The sequence below is a fragment of the Amblyomma maculatum genome, chromosome 6 (genome assembly GCF_055883805.1).
Source record: "Amblyomma maculatum isolate TAMU_Amacu chromosome 6, ASM5588380v1, whole genome shotgun sequence".
NCBI classification, from domain to species: domain Eukaryota; kingdom Metazoa; phylum Arthropoda; class Arachnida; order Ixodida; family Ixodidae; genus Amblyomma; species Amblyomma maculatum.
In genome coordinates this window covers 11,561,229-11,588,682 of record NC_139349.1, presented here as the reverse complement: position 1 = coordinate 11,588,682, position 27,454 = coordinate 11,561,229, and the positions used below count along the sequence as shown (strand labels likewise).

The window sequence follows — 27,454 nt, the reverse complement described above, 5'->3', positions numbered from 1 at the left end:
CTTAATGGGAAATCTTGTAGTGCTCAATCTGACGGGAGCAAATGAAGCACTGAGAAAACTGACTTTTTTTTTTTTGTTGTTGTTGTTTTTATGCTCAGCCCTTGAAAGCGTGTATAAAAGAAACTTGCGTTGCAGAATACTGCAAGAGCTCAGCCAAATGAGAGCAGGTCAGTAAAAACACCCAACCCGTAGAGAGTGTTGGGCCACACTGATGACAAAAATAAAATGCAGTGTTGTTCACATAGTGGGCTTACGTATGCTATGTTGGCAGTCTGGTAGTGACCGCCTTCAATATTGATATTCCCAAATTTTTCTGGTGTCTCTGCCTCCCGTGCAGCGACGTAATTCTAAGTCAGAAAATTAATTATTAGAAACGATTTTTTCATGTATGCTCTGAAGAATTTTCTCGATTAAATTAAACAATTTAGATTTGGTTTCCCCCTAGGCTGTGAAAACTGGCAATACTACTGCGTCGTTGGCGCATCACAGGGCGCTCTTTCATTGCTTCTATGCTGCACGACCAAGGACAAATTTTTATTGGATATGCGGTCACAAAATGAAAAAAAAAAAAAAAAAAGAGCAGAGCTAAACTTAGCGGCTTACCGCATCAATCAGTTTGAGCTGAGCGGCATTGGCCGCCGAATTGTATGTAGTGATAGAAAGCTCCGATTCTAGGTCTGGCTGCAGACGGTTGGCTTTGCTGACTCCCGGCTCTTTCCCACAGTATCGGCTAGAGCCGTCCGAAAATCGGTTAGAGCCTGCTGCATGGTATGGCTGCCCATGCGGATCGGATAACGGGCTTGATCAATGGGAGTTTCCGTTGCGACCAACTTTCCCCCTCCCCTCTACCTATAAGGCAAGTGGAATTAGGAAATAATCACTTGACGCCCGACTACTGTGCCGGAGTACCCGGATTAGAACCCGACCTCGGCGGCTGCGTTTCAATGGAGGCGAAACGAAGAGGCGCCCGGGTGATGTGCGATGTCAGCGCACGTTAAAGATCCCCAGGTGGTCGAAATTCCTCCGTAGCCCTCCACTACGGCTCCTCTTTCTCTCTTTCCACTTTCACTCCTTCGTAGTGAACTGTCACTGGCGGCAGTGAGAGCGCTATTTCTGTTTTAGCCTGCTTCTAGTTGGTTCCAGGAAATTCCAAAGATGGCTGCAGAGGTCAAGGAAGTAACCTAAAGAAATTCATGGGACTTAAAGGTAGTTAGAACCTTTATTTAAAAAAAAAAAACAACGTTAGTTTCATAATGAAGTTTCCAAGAAGTTGTTCGAACATTAAATGAAAGGAATGCTGCGCGTGGGGCATGTAGAAAACTAAAGTATACCTTAACAGAATGCTTAGCGACGGAATAGTAGCCTGCAATAGGTGGATTTAACTTGACCAGGTTTAGACGGCAGGTCCAGAAGACATGTCGTGGTTGGTGCGCATTTAGTGCCTACTAACAAGGTGCGAGAAATAGTTCACCAATACCCTAGAAAAGGTTGTAACCACCCACCACTAATCCATAACTCTGCCTAAACTAAAGGGCCAACAAAAATTCTAAGCAGGAGGCTATGGACGGTGTCACATACGCGCGGAATTAAATTCTTTGATCTTCGAAAATGTGTCCAAAGTAACGTTCGTAGCAAAAGGCGTCACTTGAATTACTTAAAGGACTGTGCTGTGGTGTCGCATTTAATTAGTTTGGCGGAAGTCGAAGCTGACGGTAGCGATTCGTAAGCGTGAAAGCAGCTTGTCGCTTGCTCGTGCCCGCGTCTGCATCGGCCAGGATGTCCCGATAGGCCGAAGAAAAACTGCGGGACATTCATTAGCGCACCGTTATGACCCACCAGCAGCTACGCGAAATGCTGCAAGCAGTACGTTTTAACAAATTTCGGTTCACCTAAACATCATGGCTGATCACGAGCTTCAAGTAATCCAAATGTTACATCGCGCTTTTTATGCACAATATCTCCCCCATATGCTCATCTTACATCCTGTCAGCGCTCTTGGCCCTGTATACTTCACAACACTCCTACGGGGAGTGTCGCCAACTTAAGGGAAATAAATGCAGGATGGTGAATGTTCGTCCAGATGCATCCACGATCGAGGTAGTCGGTACATCCGCTGATGTGCTGCGGGTAAAACTAAAACGATAAAAATAATGAACAGATGCTCAGGTGGTCTAGTGCGATGAAGTGCGCAGGAAAATTCTCTTTTAGGATGATGTTTTTCCACGTGGTTATTTTCTATTTTGCTGAATCCTTTGCCTTATAAATGGGAAAATGAATTTCCTGTAATACTGTGGCTGGCTGCTGTGGCTGGGTAAGGTTTTGTGTTTTACTTGCATTTTTTACATTTCGAATTACTTTTGGCTCGCAATTGATTTTTGTACCTTTACTACTGTTGCTTTATACACATTCGCTTTGCTTGACTGGCGAGTATGGTTGTGTCAAGTGAAGATTTGCAGTCATTGCATTTACATCATTGCTTGCGTGCCTCACGAACGTGGTGGCCTTTCCGACTTACGCGTTTGTGACTCAAACCAGTAATTCAGTGAGGCCTTAGCACTGGAAACGGATGAACCGTTTCAGACGTCCCACTAGAGCATAATCGCACACGGCTATTCGCTCTCAATATATGTGGCATGCCAGGCGCTTAGATGCGGCCCTGCCCTTCCCACATGGAACGTGAAAACAATGCTATAGAAACAATGCGGAGCCAAAGAGGACACTGGCGCTTGTGTCTGCAGGCTGAAAGAGCGGCTGCAGCTCAGGTCTCAGTACTTGACAGCCTTTCGTCGCCTTCGGCAAGTTGACGTGCTGACTCAGTGGACCAGCTTTTCTTTTCCTGCATTTATTTTTCTTTGAACACACATATCCTGCTGCAGCCTGTCTTCGGCGTCCATCTCATATGTTTTCGTACGTCCAGAAGACTGCGAACCGAACAAAGCAGGCGTCCATTGTCGTGCGGTGACATCGACGCTCAAAACGGCACCCTGCACTATGCACAGAGGTCTCTTCTCTCGCCAGTCACAGCCTGTGTGTAGCGGTCAGTTTAGGCATTTCTCTCCGCTTTTAGACAATAGCGGCCGAAGTACCTGCAAGGTCGGGCCATCGGTTTGCGGAAGAGTCCTCTCTATCCTAGAGGGGGCGAGGGGGCGCTAGGCCGCACAGCTGCGCACGGCGGGCAGCAGCGGTGGCGGCCGCGCACATGTGTTTCCATGGGCCGAACCCCTGCAGAGCTGCTCTGCCGACGCGGCTGCCGCCTGCAGCACCGCGCACAGTCGCGGGGGAGGCTCTGTGCTCGTGTGCTGCTGGGCTACGGCGTCCGACTGTCCACACTGGCAAGCAGCAGTGTTCATTCGCTGGTTCTGATCACGGCGCTGATCGCGGCTGCCTCAGGCTTCCCTCCGTCTACGTCTTCTGCTGCCCCGTTGACCACGACGGAGGAGCGGTTCCCTTCGGAAGTGAAATCACCTGGGTGAAGCAAAACAATGCTACCCAAGAGGACCGAAACCATGGAAGACGAACCATACCCTCGTCCCAGTACCATCTATTGGAAAACCATGTTCTTTGCGAGGCATGCAGAGCGGATTGACGCTCAGTCATGAGCTGACCAGGACGCATCGGAGCCTCCAGAAACGATGCCTTCTCTACACGCCGACTTAGAACAACTATTAGCAGCGACATGGACATCTGCGCCGGTGGCGCAGCTGTGCCGGGTTTCCTGGTAGCGCCAGAAAACACTGTGCACCACGTCGGCTTTCGACGGATTCGTTGGTCGGGCATCCCGTCCCAAGCCACGCGTGTTTATGTTTAGTGTTATCGACGGCGTGTGATAGCCGGTCGCTATGGCCGAAGCTGCGTCAGATGCGAGGGACGCAGCGACTGTATCCAGGCCGATGGTCGCTGAAGCAGTCGCCGGCGCGCTGCAGCAGGACCGCCGCCGATGTCGCCGACGTCGCCGTTGCCGTCGGCGATGCAGTTCTTGGCCGACGGAGAGTGCGACGCAGGACGTCCGCGACTCGCACCCCACCGATACCGGTGAGGCAGCTCACATTCGTCAGCGTGGAGATGCGTCCGATGCACACAAATCTTGCATAGAGACGAAAACGCAGCCAAGGTGCTCTCCTCGCAAAGTGTCAGGCAGCGAGTTTAGTTGCTAGCGGCTGCTTGGGCGAAAATATTCATTTTTTTTTTTTTAGAGAGGAAGAGCGAGAAAAAGCTTACAAGCGCCGCGTTCAAGTCAGAAAGCTAGGCCACAAAGGCCTCCGAGTGCGAGGAATCCTATAGCATAGTCGTTTACAACTAGTAAACGCCGGCTAGCAGGGTCGTTTCTCCATCCTTAACTTCTACGGGAAGGCATCTTAAGCTTCTGCCTTTCAAATATCCTCTCATAAAACGCGTACAAAGCCGGCTAAGTAACCATAAACACAACAGTTTCAGAGAGACTTTGCAGAGCTTTTTTTTCTTATTTATTTACAGTGTTATTAGTCCTTTACGAGCTGTTACAGGGTAGGAAAGAAAAAAAAATGCAAAAGAAATGATCATTGTTGTAAGGAGCAGAATTCCAGTTTCCTCAAAAGTAGCATCTGAGCTGGTGTTGTAGAAAAAAAAAAAAAAAAAAGGAACGTACAGTTCAGGTTACTCAATTAAACAATGATATTCAGGCGATTAGTTTTCTGTGTTCTGACTCACTGCACGCAACGGAACATGTACGCTACTGCATGACGGCTTGCTTTATGGACGAGCGTGACAAAATATGAGCTAAGGCCAGCTCGAACACTAGCGGCACGAGAGGCTGAGACCTCATTGTATCCTTACAATCGTTTTGCATATACAGCGTAAACCCTTCGCAATTTTGGCGCGGATATCCGTCGTCTGGTACGACCTCAACAAGGGTCACCATAAGTATCATAGGACATGCAGCTGCCCTCGGTAGATGCCCTTTCGTTTTAAATTAAATACTTGCAGCGCAGAGTGATGGATGACATTTTCTGATATATGCTTTTGTAAGCAGTACCTGCGATGCATACAGTCCACGTATTAACAGCTGGTGTCTGATTTGCTGCAAGACCAACTAAATGAGGCTTGCGTAATTACACTGGAGCAAAGATCAGTACTGCAGTATAAGAGACTGAATATGTGGGTGCTCTGCGGTGAAGGCCTGCTACCATATCCGGATCTTCGACGCATCTCGGAGCATACAGAAAGGTTATAATAGAGTTCTGTTGTACCCCTTAATCCCAATATCAGCTTGTTTGTGGAGGTGAAGCTATAGCGAAAGCTCTATACGTTCTTGACATTCAGGGCGTTTTTGAAAGGTTCAAGTGGAGGCAGTTTTTATGCTTAGTTGTTAACCTGAATGAAATTACCTGAAGCCTGATCTTTGAACCTCCGGCATCTTCCTTGAAACCGGGGCAGTACCACTAACTAGACAGCAACTGGCATATTGTACGCATTTGTGATTGTAAACAGTGAATGAAATAAGTCTTGCTTGTAAATACAGCTCATAGAGCAACTAAATTAGCACGCTATTTACAGTGCGACTATTGTATTGAAAAAAATATCTTCCTTTTGAATGGAAAGGAATAGATTGATTTCTTCAAAAAGCGCTCCCAGAAACTCGCGTGCTCGCGGGTACCGGTGTCGATAAGAGCAGTAACAGAAATGCCCCCGACCGAAACTTCTATAAGGTTGGCAGGCGAACGACGAGGTCTTTGAAAGTTCGATAGGGACACAGTTCTTGTTTCAGGAACTGCGGCACTTAGATTTTCTCTTGATTACTCTGGCGACGTCGCTATTGTCAAATCGTCGAAATGTCTTTTACTGCCTTGTCATATGTTTCATAACATTTATCCAATTTCTATTTTTGAGACCGTTCATGCGAATTATGGAGAATATGGGTTGACTGGAAATGGGCAGAACAGTGTCTACCTTAGGTTACTAGAAACTGTAAACACATTTGGTGGTCTGATTTTCGGAAATGAAACGTCACTGTTCCTATAGCCCGAGCAGAAACTTTGATCGAAAAAATCAAATGGCTGCCTTGTCTAAAATAAACAGAGCCTGCAAAAAAAAAAAGAAAGAAAAAATGAAACATACTGCTTGGGAGCTGATGCGTGGAATGGTGATACCCATAGCGAGGAATTTTGTACGTTTTTTGCTAAATATATTTGTAACGTAACATTTTTGTATATTGTATAACTGCGTTAACAATCGATATATCGGCAGATCTTCGTTCGGCAGGCTTTTGGTTCTTTGCTAATAATATTAAAAAACGAGCTCCATTGTTTTCCTGTGAGAGTCTTAAGTGCTTGTGAGCGTAGGACAAACTTGAGACAAAACATTTTTATACTCATCGAAAGCTTAGACCATATCTATTATTACGTTCATAACATTATTTTACTGCTATCCACAATTGGCTCACAACTTCTTTGAAAGAACGGCGCCGTTTGGTTCTCTGTGGCAGCTTAAATGGGTAGGTTCGATCATAGTAAAATTATTAAAGCCTATATTTCCACTCTTCGGAAGCTTAGACGATTCTCATCAACATATGCATAACAGCCCCTTGCAATATCCTACACTTTTCTCACAATTTAAAAATGTCCGAGAGCCCCGGCCCTATAGGCTCTGGGTCAAGTTTATTCGAATTGGCTTAAACAGTTTTGAGCACGCGTATCTGACAAGATAAAGATATTATTATACGAGGATGCACTGCGCTATCCCCTCCTCGATTCTAAAAACGAAAACAATAGAAGCATCGTGGATCATTTCGAACGCACTTTTCCAAAGGGGCCTTGAGCGCATACTGCCACTGACATTTCAGCCAAGCCGCACGGCGCACGCCTCACATACAGCTCACAAAAGGAACACGAAGGGATTGGTCGCTTTCTCAATATTGATGGCGTAATGCCGCATCCACTGGGGAGGGTCAGTGTCTCAAACGACCGCTGTGTCACCCCTCCCGCTAGCGGTTGACGCCGTGTTGCCACGGGCAACGGCGCAGCCTTGGTAAGCCGGCTGCAGCTTGTTCTTTAGCAAGGTGAAGGTGGGAATTAGTTCAGAGAGCGGGCGCGAGGTACAATTGGTGCGTATAATTCTTAAACCCCTGTCCAGACACGTAAGACTGTCGAAAATTTTGAACGATGGGAAAAGAAGACGAGCGGAAAGCCCCTCCTTCCGATAACATTTGAAAATGAAAAAGTACACTAAAGAATACGCACGCAATTTAATGTCAGGAACACGCGAAGTTGACAACAAAAATGTTTTTTTTTTTTTCGAAGCTAGCTCACAAACATTGAATGATTTCTTCATAATTGCTCATCACACATAGCGCTGTTTGTTAACCCACCAGACAGTTTCCATCTGCTCAGATTGAACTTCATGGCGTCTCAAGTATATCATCTGATTACGGTCGATCCAAGAGCTAATCTATCCATTTTGTGAGATCCAGGCTTATGCTTTTGAGAACTGATAGCAGCACTTGTAGAAGAAATCAGACAAACAAACACTCAATCAGTATACATCTACAGAAATGGTTTCTGGTTGAATAGCACCACAATACCAGAAAAAGTTTGGCTATGTGTTGCCACAAACGATGCATATCAGTTCAACAATTTCCTTGCTCAGCAGAACAAAAGCTTGAAGCCTTTATGCTTCGAAGTCTCGCAATCATGCCTCCGTCATGGAACTTGCTAGAGTGGCTAATCTGCTGGAGGTCGAACAGGGCCGGTGGATGAGGCAAGCAGACAAGAACCCAGCACATTGAGTGTCGGTGTTTACTGTCATCTGCTCCTGAACCGATTTTCACGCAAAAAGTGTACAAATTCACGGCGAAAGCCGTAGATATACGTATACAAAAATTATGATTGGAATTCCGATCCACGTTTATTACGTGGTTTAGGATTTAACAGCCGTTTTCTTTCTCAGCTTTGTCGACCCTTGTATTGTACTTTATGTGATATCGACACCTTGAAAAAACAGTTTGCTCGCGATAAGCGATGTATTTTATGCATTTATGTGGAATAATTATTTCTATTTTTGCTTATCGGGAGCAAGGGATGCTTTTCCTTGTTCAAGGTCAGGTTTCGTTGACGTCATGATTTGCAAGGAGCCTTCCCTCAGTAGGATTGGGCAGAAGAACGCTAAATAATTGGGAAGATAAAAGTTGGTAATACACATACATATTTTAGATAATATAAACTTATAAAAATACGAAAGAAAATTTGCAGAACAGAAGAATAATAACGCAACTCAACTATGTATATCTGCATTGTTCCATGTCACGAAGACAAACGTGGGGAAAATGAGGCGCTCGTGACGGGTTGCATACAAAGGGAACCAGCAGCCAATTATTGTGCCAGTGGCAGCGACTGGTGTCAGTCTGAGTTGGCTCCCTTCGTAGCTACTCATGAATAGCATTATAAGACTGAAAGCTATAGCCGCTTCTGTATGCACAAACTAATTGCATTTGTGGTAATCTCGTCGCGCTATTTGTAAGACTTGTTCTGAGCAGCGGTTTTTACTAGCACCATTTATTACCAAATATACATAAATGTAGCTCTATGGTAAAGCGCCATAAAATCAAATAAGTAATACGTCAATAAACTCTCTAATGTAGATTACATCCGCTGAAAATAAAGCAGCCAGAACAGAGATGCGCACAGATATTTCTTTGCATGTGTGAGGAGGATGACGGTGGACGTATAATTGCGCTAGGAAAACTTCATAGCGTGATTAAGCAGTGCCTTATGTCCTTGGAGCATCCCCATCGCTGCCATCATTAACCGCGACGTAGGCCAGCTCCGTCCCCGTTCGCATCGTTCGCTCCGTTCTGTTCGACCGCAGCGTTCGGATGGGGCAATATGTCTGCCCTTGCCGGGCAATGTCGCCTCGTACTTTCTGAACCTTTGCAGTGCCCCTACATTCCATATTTATTTCACGCGAACGTGGCACCAGCAATCCATAACCTCAAGCGTGCCGGAAACATTGCAATAGGATTTCATTATAAATGGAATATTAAATAATTCGAGTTTTTTGGACGCTTAGCTTAGTATACGTTGCTTACTAGGTATGTGGTAATAGAATAAGCGGTGAGAGAATATAGAGAAACCTTAGGCTTTAATGAACCAGACCAACAGGCGAATCCTCGGGAAGGATACTCTACGATAGGCCATCCTCACAGAGATCTGTCTACAATATAACCGGTGCCTTAAACAGGTTTCATAAACTACAAAAAGTTATCGCAGTTTACCGGTCGGGAGTAGATGCAAGCATGAAATTCCTTGTAGTAAAGGCAGGGCGCTTCTTCATCGGTTCTTAAATACATAGTACATCAGTACCATCTAATTCGTTTTCGGAGCCTTCGCCACGAGCCGCTTTATTAGCTGGACAGCTCGCTCGGCTTCCATCGTCCGTTTTTACCTATGCCGCTGCGCCGAGTCACCTTTTTGTTTTGTGCTTGGCTGCGCGCGCAGCTTTTCAAAAATATCTTCCTGTTTGCCGCACAATAGTGCTCCCCTGCTCTTTGGGAACCTTAGCGCGTGTTCACGGTGAAGAGCGACCGAGAAAAGGAATAGCATCATGTTTGAAAGGCTCCCAGTTAGAACACGAAGCGCCGCCGACTGCGTAATAAAAAAAAAAAAAAAAAAAAAAAAAAAAACATATGTCTTGTGTTGTAAAGCATCGGCAAACAAATCTGCTGTTTGCACCACTGCTGGTTAGCTCGCCGCATGTTATAATATAATAATTTTTTTTACTGTATATACACCTGTCATTAAAGGGAAACTTTTTGAACGTTACGAGTAAGTTCTGCTTCATGTTTGGCTTTATATGAGCCGAGCATCTTCGATTTTATCACATTTGTCTCTGTTTCTGATGAGGGTAAACAGCGCAAAAAAGACATGAGAAGTGCACAAACGAGCGCTGCCCAAGCGATTGTTTTAGTCTGCTGTTTGCCGAGAGCTAAACGCATCTCAAGCTTTGAAAACACTTGAGTAAATGGATACCGCTGCCTTCACGCAGGTCTTGCAATCAGGGCGTGGAAGAAGCATATGTAAATGCGATTGAAGATATCTGTGCAGAATATATATCGCGATCGTTGTCCTCAACAGTAAAGGTTATTAAACATGGATCGGTAATGGTGTCGAGCAGTGTCATTCTCTGGTAATCTATGGTTATTTGCAAGTTTACAAGAGATATTCATTCGTTTGAACTTGGAAAACATAGAGAAGGATAATAATGAAAACCTAAGTATCCCCCAATTTGCTGATGCCATTACCTGCATAACAGTTTTCAGAGCGTCAAGATCATTTCTCAGAGTGGCACCAAGAATCTAGATAAATTTCGACATGAACCAGGTCGGTTTTTAACCATAGTTTCTTGGCTCTTAGAAGCGCCTTGCATTCGGGAAGTAGCAGGCTCGGTCCCTAATTCCACCGAGTACCCACCTGTTTTCAATGGGCACCCCGGCCTTGTTCTTGGCTCTTAGATGGTGAAATGCTTGGGAGTGGGGTCATGGACAAAAACGTTGTCTTTTTGGTCAATGACCCTTTTTCATCTTCGGCGTGTGCCATGAAGGGGTACCCAGTGGCTTTTGCTGCTATGGTGCCCCAGATGGCTACCGGGGACGTGAATGAATATTCCCGACTGAAAATTGTGGCGAAGCTTTATGAGTAGCAAAAATATTGAAAAAAAAAAAATGTGGTTATACTTACGCTCGACTCATTGCAGAAATTGGGGACAAACCTCTTGTATATAACGCCTGAGCTCCGGAACCTCGTATTGCATACTGCAACTTGGCATCTAGCGTTAACGCCTCGTTCGAAACAGACGTAGAGCGCACAGCACATGCAAACGACGTTACTATTTGGACCAACAAACTGGAAACGAACGTGTGCAGCTACACTGGTGGTACATCGTCGTCTCTTCTTGCCTTACTGGTTACCGTGGTTTTGGCAGTCGCTCTCGCAGTCCTGAGCACACAGCTAGCGTTTTCTCAAGGTGTCGGACATGTGTGGCCGAGGCGGCTCGTGGTACACGGCAGAAAGGAAAGCTGTTATCATGTGATGATTTCTCTTTTTTAGTAAAAGCAGTTCTAACAATTTTGTCGCGCTACCAGTATGATAGATGAAGATGCTTCAATGTTAACATTTGCGTTGCGTTGCTCAACACACTAACATAATATTGCAAAAGAAAATCGCTAACTGAATACAAACATAACCGACGGCATTTCGCGTGTGGCACATCTCCCAGCATGTTGTTTCTTTCTCCTGTACAAACACTGACATGCACTCCTGAACGTAACGTTCAAGGTTGCGAAACTCGGGAAGTGCGTGCTTTCACCTCGTGCGCTGTAAAAACAGGCATCCAATGGTAGAGAGAGGAGGGGGGGGGGGGGAGGTGAGGGACTGCACGCGAGTGATCAAGGTGCCACATATATACGCTCCCTTCTTCCTTGCTCGCCTTCCAGTGTGTGCAACCATGGAGGCGCCACAGCACGCGTACTCGACGCGAACGGAGGCTGCGACGAAGGGCAGTCTGATTTATGCTCCTCGCAGAAGCCAATGCTTACATCTCACGTAAACATCGACCGTCAGCGGGGCCGCAGCAGCGGAGCCCGCACTTCACCTGTTCATTCTCGACCTCCTTGCACCGGCACCTCTCTTTCGTCTCCCGCTTATCCCCTTTCGCTGCCACAAGCCACACATTGCGCGCTCGTGGCCTATCCGTTGTAAACATTCCCTCGTGTAGTCCACAAAAATGCCTAACATGGTCGCGCAGCAAGGTGCCCGGATCATGGCTGCTAAGCGCAAGAAAAGACTGTCGCGCACCTGCCATGCCGATATAGATAATCACAGGAATTTGTGATTAGTATGTTTTTGGGCGCACTTTTGTTTAACCTTTCCCAATTTATTTGCTTAAGCCTTATAGCTCGGCAAAGAAGCAACATAATAAGCTGTAGTGACAACAACCACGTCGACACTGGGCGGTCATTTCCTGACGAAACGCAAAAAAAGAAAGAAAATAACATTCTTTCGGTCACGTGCATATGGACAGGTTTGCGCGCACGGACCTAAGAAAGCAGGAATGTTGACGTTCAAGAGGATGGAATATCTGCTCACTATTCCGTACGTTTGTAGCAATAATTTCTCTCTCTCTCTTTCTAATATATAATCATAATGTAAACGGGAAGGAGGCAAATGGGAGGGGACCAGTAAGGGATGATACGAAACGCAGAAAATAGAAGGGGCAGAATGCTTAAGCATTTTATCGAGTACACGAAGCGGCCTGCTTGTTTTCCTCAAAGCGTGGGGTCAGAGGCACCAACCCCACGTGCTCCTTTTCCTAGATTCATCTCAACGCCCCCCCCCCCCCCCCCCCCCTACCATCCCTCTTCTCCTATTACCGCTTGCTGTGCATCTATCGGTAGCAATGCGTCCATTAGAGAAAATTGTTTTCCACTCGCGTGGGCTCTTTCTGGTCTTCTCTCCCGTGTTAGCGGTGCGCTGTTGTATGAAGAGGACTGCGATGAAACTGTGCTCGCTGAAGAGGAATCAGCGTAGAGAAGGATTAAAGAGAGAGAGAGAGAGACAGACAGACAGAGACGTTTCAAGCTCCCCCCCCCCCCCCCCCCCCCCCCCCCCTGGTGTACCCTAAAGACAGCATTTCTGCCATCGCGCAAAGGTCAGAGAAATCAGCTACTGCCACTAGGATGTTTTTCTGCTGCGATATCTTTTCTTACGTGAACAACAGGGAGAGAGAGAGACCTTTCAATTAAATAAAAAGAAATCAGACATCATTTAAAAATCGCTGGCGTGCTACTCTGCGTGGCAAACAAAGGTACGTAACTGACGACACGCTACTTTAAGCATGACACTTCGCTCTCTGCTTGACCAAGGCTTGAAACTCGTTATGTGCTACTCCATCCTCGCAAGAGATCTGTCACTGATTGTCTACACATGCACACACTATTTCGCTGACCTTGGTTCTGGACTCTAGATAGCTGCAAGCATAGCGTCCCTCTGACGCTCGGTAGGCACACCAGCGTCACCTCGCTCCTACCAGTGCGCGTGCGTGGTAGGCATCGTTAGCGTTATGGTTTGTTATTCGCTCCCAACGCGGTCTCGGCACTGACGCTACAAAGCGCTTGCGCCGGACGCATCAACAGGGCCCGTGGCCCCTTCTGACTCACGGACCCGGGGCACCAAAAATAGGACGCCTTTCTCCCTTCCCTCTTCCTGGGCACCTCTAGAGAAGAATTTCCCCCCGCGGCCGGTAGCGTCGACGCCGTTACGACGGCGTCGGTGGTAGTGGTTTCGGCCCCTGCATAAGCCCGGAGCCACCAGCGTGCGCATCACCCAGAACGGCCCGCGCTGTCGTTCACTGGCGCCCGCGCCCGGTTCGCCAATCGAACAGTGCGACGCTTCGGACGCGTGTACCCACGTCTACGGGACTTGGATTGGATTTGTAACGCTGACACACCCGCAGGTAGGAGAACAACGATAAGATCACGCGCTGACCACTTCGTGACCCTGCTCTACAGAACAGCCTTGTCCCTGAGGCTAGTCAGCTGCGACGCCTGGTTTCCAACAGTTTTTTTCAACAACGCTTACCGAAGGGTGGAGAATAATGTGCGATGTTTTTGCGTGCGTGTTTCTGTCAGGCTACGAGCTAACTGACTTTCGGGCCCGAGAGGCAACGTGGACTAATTGCATCACAGTGCATAAAGATACAAATTATGACAAAACAGCTATCGTTCTCTTCTTTTCTGGTTCTGAAACGCTTTGTTCAGCGAAACCTTTGCTAGCGCTGAAAGGAATCGTGGTTTTATTTATTTGGTCGCTTATTTCGGTGTCAGCGCAGGAAATGAAATTTGCATAATCAATCAGGAAGCGAATGGGGAGAAAACCTATGTTGTATAGGTGGCTTACAAGTTTTTATCCACAAAATTTTGTACCGTCCTTTCGCGAGCTACTTGTCGCAGTCATATCCTGCGCTGACGTGTTTCATCCTTGATAGGAGGTCCGACTTTACCTACACTGACACCTCCTCTCGTCAGTGGTGGCCACCCAGTGCACTCTTTAAGCAGGAGTCCGATTTAGAGCATGATATAGATTGCTCCCTTCGTTGCGAATATTGGGGTGCGCAAATAGAAATCACTGTTTGCTCGTACGTTTGTTCGTTTGTTGTCTTGTCTGTTTGCTATAGCACTCTTCCTATTCATTTTAGACTTTGCGCTTTATTTCTAAGTTTTGTAGCGGAGATTGTTAGGCTTGATGAGAGTTGCCGGAATAGATTAAGAGACGTACTATGTATTGCAATATATGCTGCCTCAGTTTACAGGGCCCTCTACAATTCACTTTTCTCAAAGCAGCGCCTCGCACTGCGACCTTTGAGAGCGACAGTTCCCGAGTAATCTTGGCATCCTTTCGTCCTATTGCGAGTCTAGGCCTCCCTGCACAACAAGAGTTAGTGCCTCAAATGTATTGTGACGGGTGTTCTTGTTCATTACAAAAAAAGAAAAAAAAAGAAAGAAGAGAAGAAAGTTTACTTTGCTCCGTTTAGTGACATGTTGCGAAAGCTATCGTATAATTTCGAAGACCTATTTGGGTTGTCGCTAGGCGTTCGCAAAATTTAGAAGCTCTAAAAGCTGTTAATTTGAAGTTCAGGCAGATCATGGTTGCGAGAAGTACTGCTTCGTGAACTATTGCCTGGATTGCACTTCTCAAAAGCTCAGGGAGATTTTCAGTTCCGCCTTATGACAGCGTTCGGTGGCCTTATTCCTCTTCGCAGACCAGTCAGTTCAGTTCAGTTCAGTCGTTCAGTCGTGTCCGACTCTTCGTGACTGAACTGAACTGACTGGTCTGCGAAGAGGAATTAAGACCAGTACTGTCTCTTTATGTCTATTTTTATTTTTATTTACCTCAAAACATACAAAGTCTCCCTTCAACCTTGTCGAATGAACAGGCATCGAACTTTGTCAATATATTAATTCCAAAAATCAAAGTTGTTAATCATTTGAAGCTGTAGGCGGATATCGTCCAGTTTCCCTCTGCAATGCTGATTACGAACTACTTGCCTAAGTTCTTCGCTGCCGTCGCAGATAGTTGTCATGGACTTATTGTATAGGTTCGCATCAGGACTGTAGTATCAGAGACTGCAGTATCCTAACACATATCAATATTGCATGTTTTGCATCCATTTGGCACAGTATCAGAAGAGCTCTTGTTCAAACTGACCTCGCAAATGCGTTTGATAAATTCCTCGCGATTTTTTCTTTGTGGACTTAGAGGAACCAAATATTGGGGACGTTTTTCTGAGGGGAATAAGGCCGTGCTTATAGGACTCCTATACAAGACTACCTTGTTTACCAGGAGCTAACCTATGTCACTGAAATCATCTTTTCGCCGCTGTTGTCCATTGTCGCCTCTGTTGTTTGCCCTATATCTGGAACCCCTCTGTCTCAGTATTGCTAACAGTGCAGGTATCCATAACTTCATACTACATTAATGCAAGATTAAGACTTCAGCCCACGCTGACGATGTCGCTCTCTTTTTCTCTTACAAAACGAGCATGCTTGAGGCTTTACGTTTGATTCAACAGCTTCGTGAGGTGTCAGAAGCGATTCTTAATTTAGTAGATCCGAAGGAGTTTGGTCGCGCCATTTGAGTGTGAGGCAAAGTCATTTTGGAGGCATAAGCTAAGACCGCTGGAGCCTTCAGTACTTGGAAGTTCCTCCGCATGAGGTTAAAAACAGAGGAACCTTCCTGGAATTCGCAAGCCTTGTCAACGAAGCGACAAACACTGTGATGTATGGGTCGGAACTCTCAGTGTTTACGCTGGCACAAGTCGGCAAAGGTTGATTGGTTGCAGAGCTTGACTATGCGTCCTGCAAGTCTTGCACTGCACGATAAAGAAGGTACAACCAATGCACAGAGTGCTCGCAGAATTCGTGTGGCGCTCTCAGTGGGAGGCCACGTGCTATGACTTTTTTACACATCCAGTCTTGCGTGAGGAGGCCTGATTCACCTGGCTGCGCATCGGCTTCTTACGTGCTCTTTTAGAGCCTTAGCTGTACCGTTCATTTGAGAGTTTCGAGTTTTTCCTGGATCTAATAACTCATGCGTTCACTAGGGTGCCTCGATACCTTTCGCTTCCGTTTTCAAGGTGGAGGCACTTCTCTCTTCGGCGGCATGTTGGGTTCCACTCGCCCGTTCGGAAGCACTGAGCGCACTAGGGCGGCGGGCGGTTTCTATGGTAAAACTACCGCTATAGTGCGAATTTTCGAAAATTGATGTTCTATACTAAGGCAGGATGGTATCGGAGAGTATTATAGCAGTAAAACCGCCATTTTTGTTGGTCATCTGTCCAGAAGCTCTTTGCCTTGAGAACAGTCTTTACATTCTGATATGAGTAACATACCCCGTCGCAGTTTGTCTAGTGATTAAATACTTAACTACTAGTTTATCTCAAAATTGCGAAATCAGCAGTAGAAACCGGGAGCGCGATCTTCATGCACATATACAACGTCACTAAGCGCTTGAACAAGTGGATCAAACATTACACGGAGTCCTTCACTGTTGCATGATATTTAAAAGGAAAATGCACATACGCATCTTGAATACAAAAAATAGGCCGACGCTCATGTTTAGCCTTCAATGTAGACGCGATAGCGCCTTTAACGCCCCTTTCGTTCTACGATTTTTTTAATTCTTTTGTTTAATTCACTTTTTTTTATAAGGAAGGCGCAGCAGCTGTCTCATTTCGCGGTGGACATTACCGATTAAAGGGATGCAGTTGGAAGTAAATATGACGTCGGTCCGAATCTCTGTCGCAAACTGGCCTGCAACTTCGCTAACAGATGGACGCTGAATGGACAGCGGATGGGTATGACGTCCCGCTGAACGCTGCACAACGAACGGTTGCGCCATAGTCTGGACACGATATCACTTGCGTATTTTTGCCGGCACTTTTTTTTTTTTTTTTTTTTTGGCACGAGCCCGGTACTCTCCTCTGCAAAATCATTAATTGTGGAAGACTGTGACGAAAATAATCACCTCTGTAATACACTGTCTGATCAACTGATCGGCATCTAAAATGAATTAATTTGCCATGCATTTTCTTGTTTTTTAGATATCATATTATATTCAGTGCGAATACCGCATTTGCGAACAGTTGTTACCAGTGCTTATTCGCATGAAACATCAGTCCGTGGTGCGATAAACACTGTTGGATTTCGAAATTTTATCTGATTTCTGAAAGTTAATGTGGAAAATAAAATTGGCATCAGTTTAAAATGACGCAAAACAAGTTATCTGCGCCAGCATTTTTTTTTTTTTCAACCCAGAACGTTGATTGTGCTGCGGAGAAAATCGTCTTTATTTTCCTGCATTAACATGCAAATGTTTGTGAGGAGGTTGCAGGGAAAGAAAGCTGCGTGTCCTGATATTTGCATCAAGGCAGTAAAGGGAGAGGGGAAGGGCACAGGGATAGGTAAAATAAAGTGGAAGCAACGCAATAATAGAATAAACCGAGAAAAAGTTAGATAACATCTTGAAAGAGCAGTCTAACATGCGAAAGTGGCACCCAGAAACATCATGAAAGTTTATTGATAACAAATATATGCAGGGGTTTGCAACGTCAATATGCGAGCTGCCATGTGCATTATCGCTAAACAGTACGAAAACAGCGTTAGGAGCAGTAACAATTGCGTGGACTGTATAGCTAGCAATAGAAAAAAAAAAGAATGTTCTCTGAAAAAAGTGTACTCAGCAGGACAGGCTTCGCAAATGCAATCATTTGTCTATACCACAGTAGGAATTGGTGCGAGGCTGTACTACGTACCAGAATTCAGATGGCCGTGCTTAGAAGTGAACAATATGCGGGTCACTGGGACATTGGCGACAAACGGCTAACCTGTGTTTATGGGGTGCCGCGTTCATAGTTCAGCGAGTTCGCACTAAGCGAAAACGGAAGTTCCAGACTGTATGAAACACCACAAAAACGAAAGACAGGCGTCGCCACCATTGATTAATTTTGAAAGTGCGTGCGTCAACAGAGATTTTTTGGGTGCCGGTCCCGAAGGCAACACTACGCCACCATTCACTTCACAGCGGTGACAATACTTCTGTTTAGACACGAGTTCAAATCGGCTGGCAAAAGCTTTTTAAATAATTCTTTTTTTTTTTTTGTCTGGGCGATAAATGCAAATTTTACTGCCTGAGACACGAAAGCGTAAGACAAAGAGAATCAGTATACTATACTGAGAAAATAGTTCTGACTCTGTTGTCCTCGGCATACCTTTAATATTGCCTGTTGAATTAACATGGCTATTATTCAATTTACATTCCTTATATGCATACACTAACCATAGCTGTACGTATCATGTATTTATCAATTCTAAGCTGTTTAAGCAAATATTAGCTCTGTGGAATCCCATAGTAGGTTGGCCATTTCTTACTCAAAGCACGCTGTGTTGGTTCGTTCTTAGAACGTGTAAATAGAATTCTATGTGGTGTTTATGGTTTAATGGCCCCAAAACGATTCCTTGGATGTGATAAATGGCGTAATGAAGAGCTGCAGAATAATTTCGATCACCCGCAATTCTGTAGCGCGCACTGCCGTTGAGCAACTCGCGGAAGCCTCTTGTGTTCCGCTCGCGTTTGGTAATATGCGGTTGTCGCTGCTGGGATTTGATCCTTAGATCTTGGTATTGTCGGTGGTATACATAGACATAGCTTATAAGCCTCCGACTTATGGTGAATCAGAGAACAAGAAAAATAAACCACTCGGCCCATCAGTAGAACGCGCCTTAGTTGCAGTATTTGTCGAAACATTGCACCTTCTTTATTTAGGGCCTCAATTCCTCGAAGACTTCAGAGGTGAAGGGTTTTATCTGAGGGGATAGCTAAACAAGGTTAACAGAAAAGGCTCCGTACAATTTCGACCACCTGAGATTTTAACGTGCACTGACATCGCGCAGTACACGGCCGCCTTTCTTTTCGCGTCGATCGAAAAGCGGCCACCACGGTCCAGATTCGATTCCGCATACTCGATTTGAGCAGTCGAGAAGAGTAAGCACTGAGCCACCGTGGCGCAAGATGCGTGCTCTAGGTTACATCGAAAGGAGTCATGGGGGCCGTTAACATCGTTAGCATATGTAATGTGAGAAAAGCATGCAAGATCGCTAGAAATTGTGGGCCTAGAGAGAGAGAGAGGTTTGGTTTGGTTTGTAGGGTTTAACGTCCCAGAGTAACTCGGGTTATGAGAGACGCCGTAGTGGAGGACTCCGGAAATTTCGACCACCTGGGGTTTCTTAACGTGTACTGACATCGCACAGCACACGGGCGCCTTACTTTTCGCCTCAATCGAAAAGCGGTCGCCGAGGCCGGGATTCGATCCCGCGTCCTTGGGAACAGTAGTTGAGCGCCGTAACCACTGCGCCACCCCGGCGGGGTCTTCAAATATTTTAAAGAGGATATTGAAGAGATAGCCGTGACGTTATTTAAGTAGTCGTGCCAAAAGTAGTACTAAAGTCTGTGAAAGGTGTTATCAGAATAGTTTTGCTAACATTCGGAGTAAAAAATTTTGACAGGTTTGCTCAGCATTTGCCAAATCGTTCTGGAAAGCTAAATTATAAGGAGGGTCGTATCTGGAACGGGAAATAACGCAGTCTTTCGTAAAAAGATGGCCATTAGAGGAACTGCAGTTCGGCGGATCATTCTTACGTGTGCGTGAAAAAGAAGAGGGCGAAGTACGGTACCATGCGGTACAACGGAGATGACGGGGTGAAACTGCAAGAGCAATTGTTAGCAAGAACACGCTGAGACCAATTAATAAGGAAAATTATGATGCAGTGAAATACAAAACCACTCAAGTTTATTTTTGAAATTTTTGCTAATGGTCGCTTGTGACGCATCTTATCAAAAAGGCTTTTTTTTTTCCTCAGTCAAAAAATACATTAAGGTCAATACTTAGATTAGCTCTAAGTTATAACAAGTGTCGTTAAAAAATAACGTGGGCTTGCTTGGGCATTAGAGGGCTTTTTGAAGAATGTGTTGATATGCCGCGCTGTTTACCAGCGTTAAGATTGGGACACCCTAATATACTACCTTTCACATTGCGAGTGGTTTCTCCGATGACATGGTAGCCTCACCGTTCGTAAAGGATGCGAATGACCTTCAGAGATTGCCGTTGGACTGTGCTAATGAAGTTCCTGAGCATGTCAGCTTCAGGCAGGCCGAGTGGGCCACTTGTGTAGAGAGAGAAGAAGCATATCGCATTCTCCTCGGTGTGCTGCTTTCTTCCTTTTTCTGCGCTACTCGGCTGTTGATACTGGCCCATAGATACTAGTTCATCGATAAAAACGATTAACCATGGCTGGCGAGAAATTCACTTGACCGAATTATGGCTCCAAACCGGAATTCTTGCTGGTGTTGCAAATGTTTTTCGCTTCTCCGTAACTTTCTAGCTGTATACTTCTTTTCTCGGTAAAAAAACAAAAACAAAAAAAATATATATAACAACATATTTGCGATTTTCAGACATCAAACTTCGTTCAATGCAACTGTATTTGGTACTCCCCTGCAAAGTAACTTTTAAATGCAATCACTTATGCGACGCTGACACTGGCAAAAGCCTATCAGCACTTACAAGGTATGAACTCGGTTTGAAGGTGGAACATTTTTTTTTTACATGGTAGCGAACTAACGGCGTTTTTTTTTTTTTTTGCATGTATGTTATCTACAGGGGTCGAGGGTGCCTCAGCTTTACTTGCATGAAGGTAATACTGGGCAGTAATGGCTGCCGGACATTGTGTGATCATTTATAACGTTGTTTACCCTTTGTCGTTTCTCCTTGATTTATTCTTGTCCTATGCTTTACAATATTATCCAAGATGGCCTTGGCTCGTCTATTCAATGAACTGTCGCAACCACTTGCCTAAAGTTTGTCATAAGTGACAGCAAAACTGCCATACAAAATTTTAGCAAGGGCAGGATCTCGCCCTTAGCAGCCAGAATCCTAGGCCAGAAAAAGTTGGATAGGAAAATTCAAATAATTTGGACTCCTGCGCACGAAGCCGTCCCCGGCAACGAGGCGGCCCACAAGCTGGCTCGAGATCTCTACCGCCGAGCCGCTACAGGGCCACTTGATGACCGAGGAAGCGGAGAGCGCTTGCTAAAATATGGGGAGATCACGCAGCACTACAGATTGGATCGTAGACTGGTACCCCCACCAGACCCGAAATTAAACAGCAGACAAGCAGTTGCGTGGAGGCGACTGCAAACTTATACATATCCGCACCCGGTTATGGCGAACCACATGTTCCCTGAGGCTAGGAGTGACAAGTGCAATCTTTGTGGGGCGAGAGGGACCCTCGACCACATAATATGGGAATGCCCGTATTCTCCCAGGAGGACGAACAATATAGGCTGTAGAGACACCTGGGAGACCCTGCTGTGCAGCTCGGACCCTGAGCTCCAGCTCCTACTCGTCCAACTGGCTGAAGAGGCTGCTGGGACCCAAGACCTCCCGGCCTGCCTCTGAGGCGGCGGCACCCGCCCCTTGACCTGCGTGTCGGGGGGTGGGTAGATCACCTTATCTGTTGGACATTAAAGTTTAGTCCATCCATCCACAATGATTTCTTGAGTACAGTTCATGCTGTGCTCTCGCTTTATGGGGTAACATCTTCGTAAAATCAGTATGTGGATATAGAATCGGGCATATCAGGGGTTGAAATAAAAGATAATAGAGTACAACTTATATCACCGAACTAGTTGTCCATTTATCTCCATTTATCGACTATATATATATATATATATATATATATATATATATATATATATATATATATATATATATATATATATATATATATATATATATATATATATTGTACTGTGATAGTCATCACCATCGACATGCACCTGTGCGTTGTGCGACGAAGAAGAAGTACGCTGGGCTCGCCGTTGCAAGGTCCTGTCCTCACAGCTCTCCATCTGAGCGTCAATAAACGCCTTATTACAATTGGCGGAGGTGCCGGAAACGATCCCACCCAAACTGGAACTGCGAAGCCGTACCTCTACGACCGCCATGCAAGACACTTCGACGCTGCCGGCCGTTCCACCCACGATCATGTGTGCTGGCGTCGTGCGCCAGCGTGACCCTTGCCTGTTCAGCGGCACGGCCGATCAAGATGTCGACGACTGGCTGTCATCCTATGAAAGAGTAAGCACCTACAACAAGTGGGATGACTCATACAAGCTCAGTAACGTCATATTCTATCTGACGGACGTGGCGAACCTCTGGTTTCGCAACCATGAGGCTGACCTGTCATCTTGGTCGACATTTAAAAAGAATTTCGCGGAAGTGTTCGGCCGCCCGGCAGTGCGTAAGCTTCGTGCCGAACAACGTTTACACGATCGTGTTCAGCGCGCTGATGAGACCTTTACCAGCTACATAGAAGACGTCGTTGATCTCTGCAAACGAGTCGACCCGGCCATGCCGGAAGCAAACAAAATCCGCTACATCCTCGAGGGCATTTCTGAGGACGCCTTCCAGATGCTGGTAGCGAAAGATCCCACCAGCGTTAGTGAACTCGTGAAGCTTTGCCAGAGCTACGACGAGCTCCGCAAGCGGCGCGCTTCTAGGCGCCGCTCCAGTGTGTGCGACGAAGGCGTATCCGCATTAGCCCTGGGTGGTTCGCCAACTTCTGAAGGGAGCCCGCTGAATCAAAAGATCAAAGATTTTATTCGTGAAGAGGTCGCACGTCAAATCTCACTCCTTCCCCATTTTCACGACTCGGGCCGCCTCGTTCCTGAACTGGCTCCATCTTTGGCCCCTGCTATACGCCGTGTCGTGCAAGAACACGTCGCTGATGCCTTGCCGTCCAACCCCGTGGTGCCGCCTGTGACGGCACCTCTCACGTATGCCCAAGTAACGGCTAGGCCACCACCTTCGCCCACGTCTGGCTCCTATGTACAGGTCCCTGCCTACCGTTCACCGCCGCATGCTGAGCCTTCGTTTCAAGCCCCACCCTCAAGGTTGCGCCCACATCCTATGAAACCTTGGCGTACTACGGACAACCTTCCGATTTGCTATGCCTGCGGTCGGCCGGGCCATGTTGCGCGCCTTTGTCGCCAGCGCCTCCAACCTTCACAGCCTGACATTCGATTTTACCCGTACGATACCGACTCACGCTCGCAAATGATTCCGCCCGGTTCTCAATTTGTCCCACAAGATCGCCAAACCTATACCACTCGTCGATCACATTCTCCTCGGCGCCGATCGCTTTCTCCAATGCTACGACGTTCTACCAGCACCGTTGAGGGAAACTAACAGTCGCAGTTCCGGGGGCAAGAACTGCGCTTGTTTCGAATTCCTCAAGTCCTCCATGCCGTCCCGCTAATGTTATCAAAGTTTCTGTAGAAGGCGCCACAGTTCTCGCTCTCGTCGATACCGGTGCAGCCGTCTCCGTCATCAGTGAAGCGCTCTGCCGTCGAATTCGCAAAGTGACCACTCCGATTTCCGACTTTTCGCTCCGCACCGCCTCATCACAGCACATTCACCCCTCCGCATCTTGCACAGCCCGTGTGCTCATTCAAGACGTCTTGTACCCCATCGAGTTTATTGTTCTGCCGAACTGCTCGCATGATATCATCCTCGGATACGATTTTCTATCGACTCATCAAGCCGTTATTGACTGTGCTCGTGCACAAATTGCCTTCGCCCCCCTCTGTGATGCCCCCTTCTGTGATACCCCTCCCCGCACTGCAAAACTTCTCGTCGCCCATGACACCGACATTCCTCCGTTCTCTGCTGCCCTCGTACCACTGTCTTGTGAGTGGGTAACTCCTTTGACTGCGATTTTTACACCTTCCGAAGCCACCACCCGTCATCCCTGCCTCCTTTTTCCGTTCGCTGTTCTCGAAATTCAAGACGGCAAGAGTGCACTTTACGCCTCGAACCCATTTTCTTGCCCAGCAGTCCTGCTCCGTGGCGAATGCATTGGACGTCTTGAAGAGCTTGATCCCAGTCATATCACCACTCTTGCTGACTCAACCCCCTCCTTCGACGTTAGTCTGTGCTCTTGCGATGTTGCGACCGCTTCGACGCCCTCCGACGTTTTCCAACATGCTATTGATGCTGATCTTCCACTTGCGCAACGTGATCAACTTGTCGCCCTCTTGCAGAACTTCGCTTCTTCATTCGACTTTCCTCAAGCTGACTTGGGCCGCACGTCTGTCGTAGAGCACACCATCGACACCGGTAAAACTACACCTTTGCGCCAGCGCCCCTATCGCGTGTCGGCTTCGGAGCGCCAAGTAATTGCTGATCATGTGGACGACATGCTCCGTCGGGGTGTCATTCGGCCATCCCACAGTCCCTGGGCGTCTCCAGTTGTGTTGGTACCTAAGAAAGATGGCTCCTTCCGGTTTTGTGTCGACTACCGCCGGCTCAACAAGATCACGCGCAAGGACGTCTATCCTCTGCCACGCATCGATGACGCACTAGACTCCTTGCAGGGCGTCGAGTTTTTCTCCTCGTTGGATTTACGATCTGGCTACTGGCAGGTGCCAATGGCTGACGCTGACCGCTCTAAAACTGCCTTCATCACACCAGATGGATTATATGAATTCAACGTCATGCCCTTTGGGCTTTGCAACGCCCCGGCCACATTTGAACGCCTCATGGACACTGTGCTTCGTGGATTCAAGTGGCGAACCTGTCTTTGCTATCTCGATGATATCGTAGTCTTTTCTACCGATTTTCAATCCCACCTGCTCCGACTGAAGGACGTTCTCACTTGTCTCGCTACCGCCGGCCTCCAACTGAATCTGAAGAAGTGCCGCTTTGCTGCTCGCCGACTAACAATTCTAGGTCATGTCGTTTCTAAGGATGGCATTCTTCCCGATCCCACCAAACTTCGTGCAGTTGCCGAATTCCCACGCCCAAAATCACTGAAGCAGCTACGAAGTTTCATTGGCCTATGCGCCTACTTTCGCCGCTTCATCTTAAATTTCGCCTCTATTATTGCTCCTCTCATCCAGCTCCTCTCCCGTAGCTCCGACCTCTCCGCATGGACACCTGCTTGTGATGACGCCTTCAACACTTTACGCCGTCTTTTGGTTTCGCCTCCCATCCACCGCCACTTCGACCCGAATGCGCCAACTGAGATTCACACTGACGCTAGCGGTATTGGGATAGGCGCCGTTCTCACCCAACGCAAACCTGGTATCCGAGACTATGTGGTGGCGTACGCAAGCCGCACCTTGACCAAGGCAGAGTCCAATTATTCTGTTACGGAAAGAGAATGCTTGGCCATTATTTGGGCCATCGGCAAATTCCGTCCGTATGTCTATGGCCGACCATTTTATGTGGTCACTGATCATCACGCTCTGTGCTGGCTGGCGTCCCTCAAGGACCCGTCCGGCCGCCTTGCTCGCTGGGCTCTTCGCCTCCAAGAGTATGACATTCGTGTCATATATCGCTCAGGCCTCAAGCATACTGACGCGGACGCTCTTTCGCGCTCACCGCTGCCTCCCTCTTCGTTGCCTGATGAGATCTGCGCCTACGATTTGTCTTCGCTTGCCACTATTGACATGGCCACGGAACAGCGGCGCGACCCGTGGATATCTACACTTCCGGACTTTCTTTCAAGTCACTCTCCAGGTCGTCTGTCTCGGGCGCTTGCCCGCCAAGCTCACCATTTTTCAATTCGTGACGGGCTGCTCTATCGCCGCAATTATCTTCACGACGGAAGGAAGTGGCTTTTAGTCATCCCCCGTCATCTCCGCGCCGAAATTCGTGCTGCTTTCCATACTGATCCCCAGTGCGCCCACGGCGGAGTGTTGAAAACCTACACGCGCTTGCGTCTACGCTTCTTCTGGCGTGGAATGTACCGCTTTGTCCGCCATTTTGTCCGCTCCTGCCAGTCTTGCCAACGCCGAAAAACTCCTCTCAAGTCCTCTGCTTCGTTGCAGCCGTTGCCCTGTCCTGCCCGTCCGTTTGATCGTGTCGGCATAGATCTATACGGTCCCCTTCTTACAACTTCAGCTGGCAACCGCTGGATTATCGTGGCAGTGGATCATCTAACCCGCTACACTGAGACATCATCATTGCCCTCTGCTTCCGCACGCGACGTGGCTGGTTGGTTGGTTGGTTGGTTGGTTCATAGGAAGGGAAAGGCGCAGTATCTGTCACACTTGCTCTGTGGACACCTGAACCGCGCCGTAAGGGAAGGGATGAAGGTGGGAGTGAAAGTGGATAGAGAGAAAGGGGGGCCGTAGTGGAGGGCTACGGAGTAATTTCGACCACCTGGGGATCTTTAACGTGCGCTGACATCGCACAGCACACGGACGCCACTTCGTTTCGCCTCCATCGAAACGCAGCCGCCGAGGCCGGGATTCGATCCCGGGAACTCCGGCACAGTAGTCGGGCGTCTTACCACTGCACCACCCCGGCGGGGCCGACGTGGCTGCCTTTATTCTCCTTTATTCTGAAAAACCTGGTTCTTCGCCATGGTGCCCCTCGCGAACTGCTCAGTGACCGCGGACGCGTTTTCTTATCAGACGCTCTTGAGGCTCTCCTGAAAGAATGCCGCATCATACACCGCACCGCTACCTCGTACCACCCTCAGACGAATGGACTGACAGAACGTTTTAACCGCACTCTCGGTGACATGCTGGCTATGTACGTGAACACCGACCATTCCAATTGGGACCAAGTTCTACCGTTTGTTACTTACGCATATAACACCGCGACACAGGCCACTACTGGATTCTCTCCATTCTTTCTCCTTTACGGGCGCGAGCCACCCTGTACTATGGACACACTTTTTCCCTACCGCCCTGACGTTTCCAAATCTTCCCCGCTATCCGATGCCGTCACGTACGCAGAAGAATGCCGTCAGCTCGCCCGCTCTCTCACAACAGAAAATCAGTGGCAACAAAAATACCTCCGTGATACCGGCGAAGCTTCGCCATATCTCGCGGACACACTGGTGTGGCTCTGGGTGCCCTCCACAACCCCTGGCCTTTCAAAGAAGTTTCTTGCTCGCTACCACGGGCCATATAGGGTCCTCCAGCAAACATCTGCAGTCAACTACGTAGTTGAGCCCGTCACGCCCTCTGCGGACTTGCGTCGCCGTGGTCGTGAAACAGTTCACGTGAACCGATTGAAGCCATTCTATGACCCCGCTGTGCTTTCCGCGCCATAAGTCGCCAGGATGGCTCCTTTTTTTACCCGGGGGGAAAATGTACTGTGATAGTCATCACCATCGACATGCACCTGTGCGTTGTGCGACGAAGAAGAAGTACGCTGGGCTCGCCGTTGCAAGGTCCTGTCCTCACAGCTCTCCATCTGAGCGTCAATAAACGCCCTATTACAATATATATATATATATATATATATATATATATATATATGTACCATACTATTGGTTTTTGCAGTGAATCCATCTACG

General features: G+C 47.3%; 1 protein-coding gene across 1 annotated transcript in view; it reads left to right on the top strand.

Annotated features, from left to right (window-relative positions):
- Positions 1 to 3,240: 3,240 nt before the first annotated feature.
- The window catches only part of LOC146185073 (uncharacterized), a 91,962-nt gene continuing 67,748 nt past the window's right edge, over positions 3,241 to 27,454 (top strand). Inside the window, exon 1 of the mRNA XM_084606054.1 lies at positions 3,241 to 4,032. Coding sequence (XP_084462180.1) covers positions 3,840 to 4,032 — 193 coding nt within the window. The 5' untranslated portion in view covers positions 3,241 to 3,839. The remainder of the gene's footprint in view (positions 4,033 to 27,454) is intronic.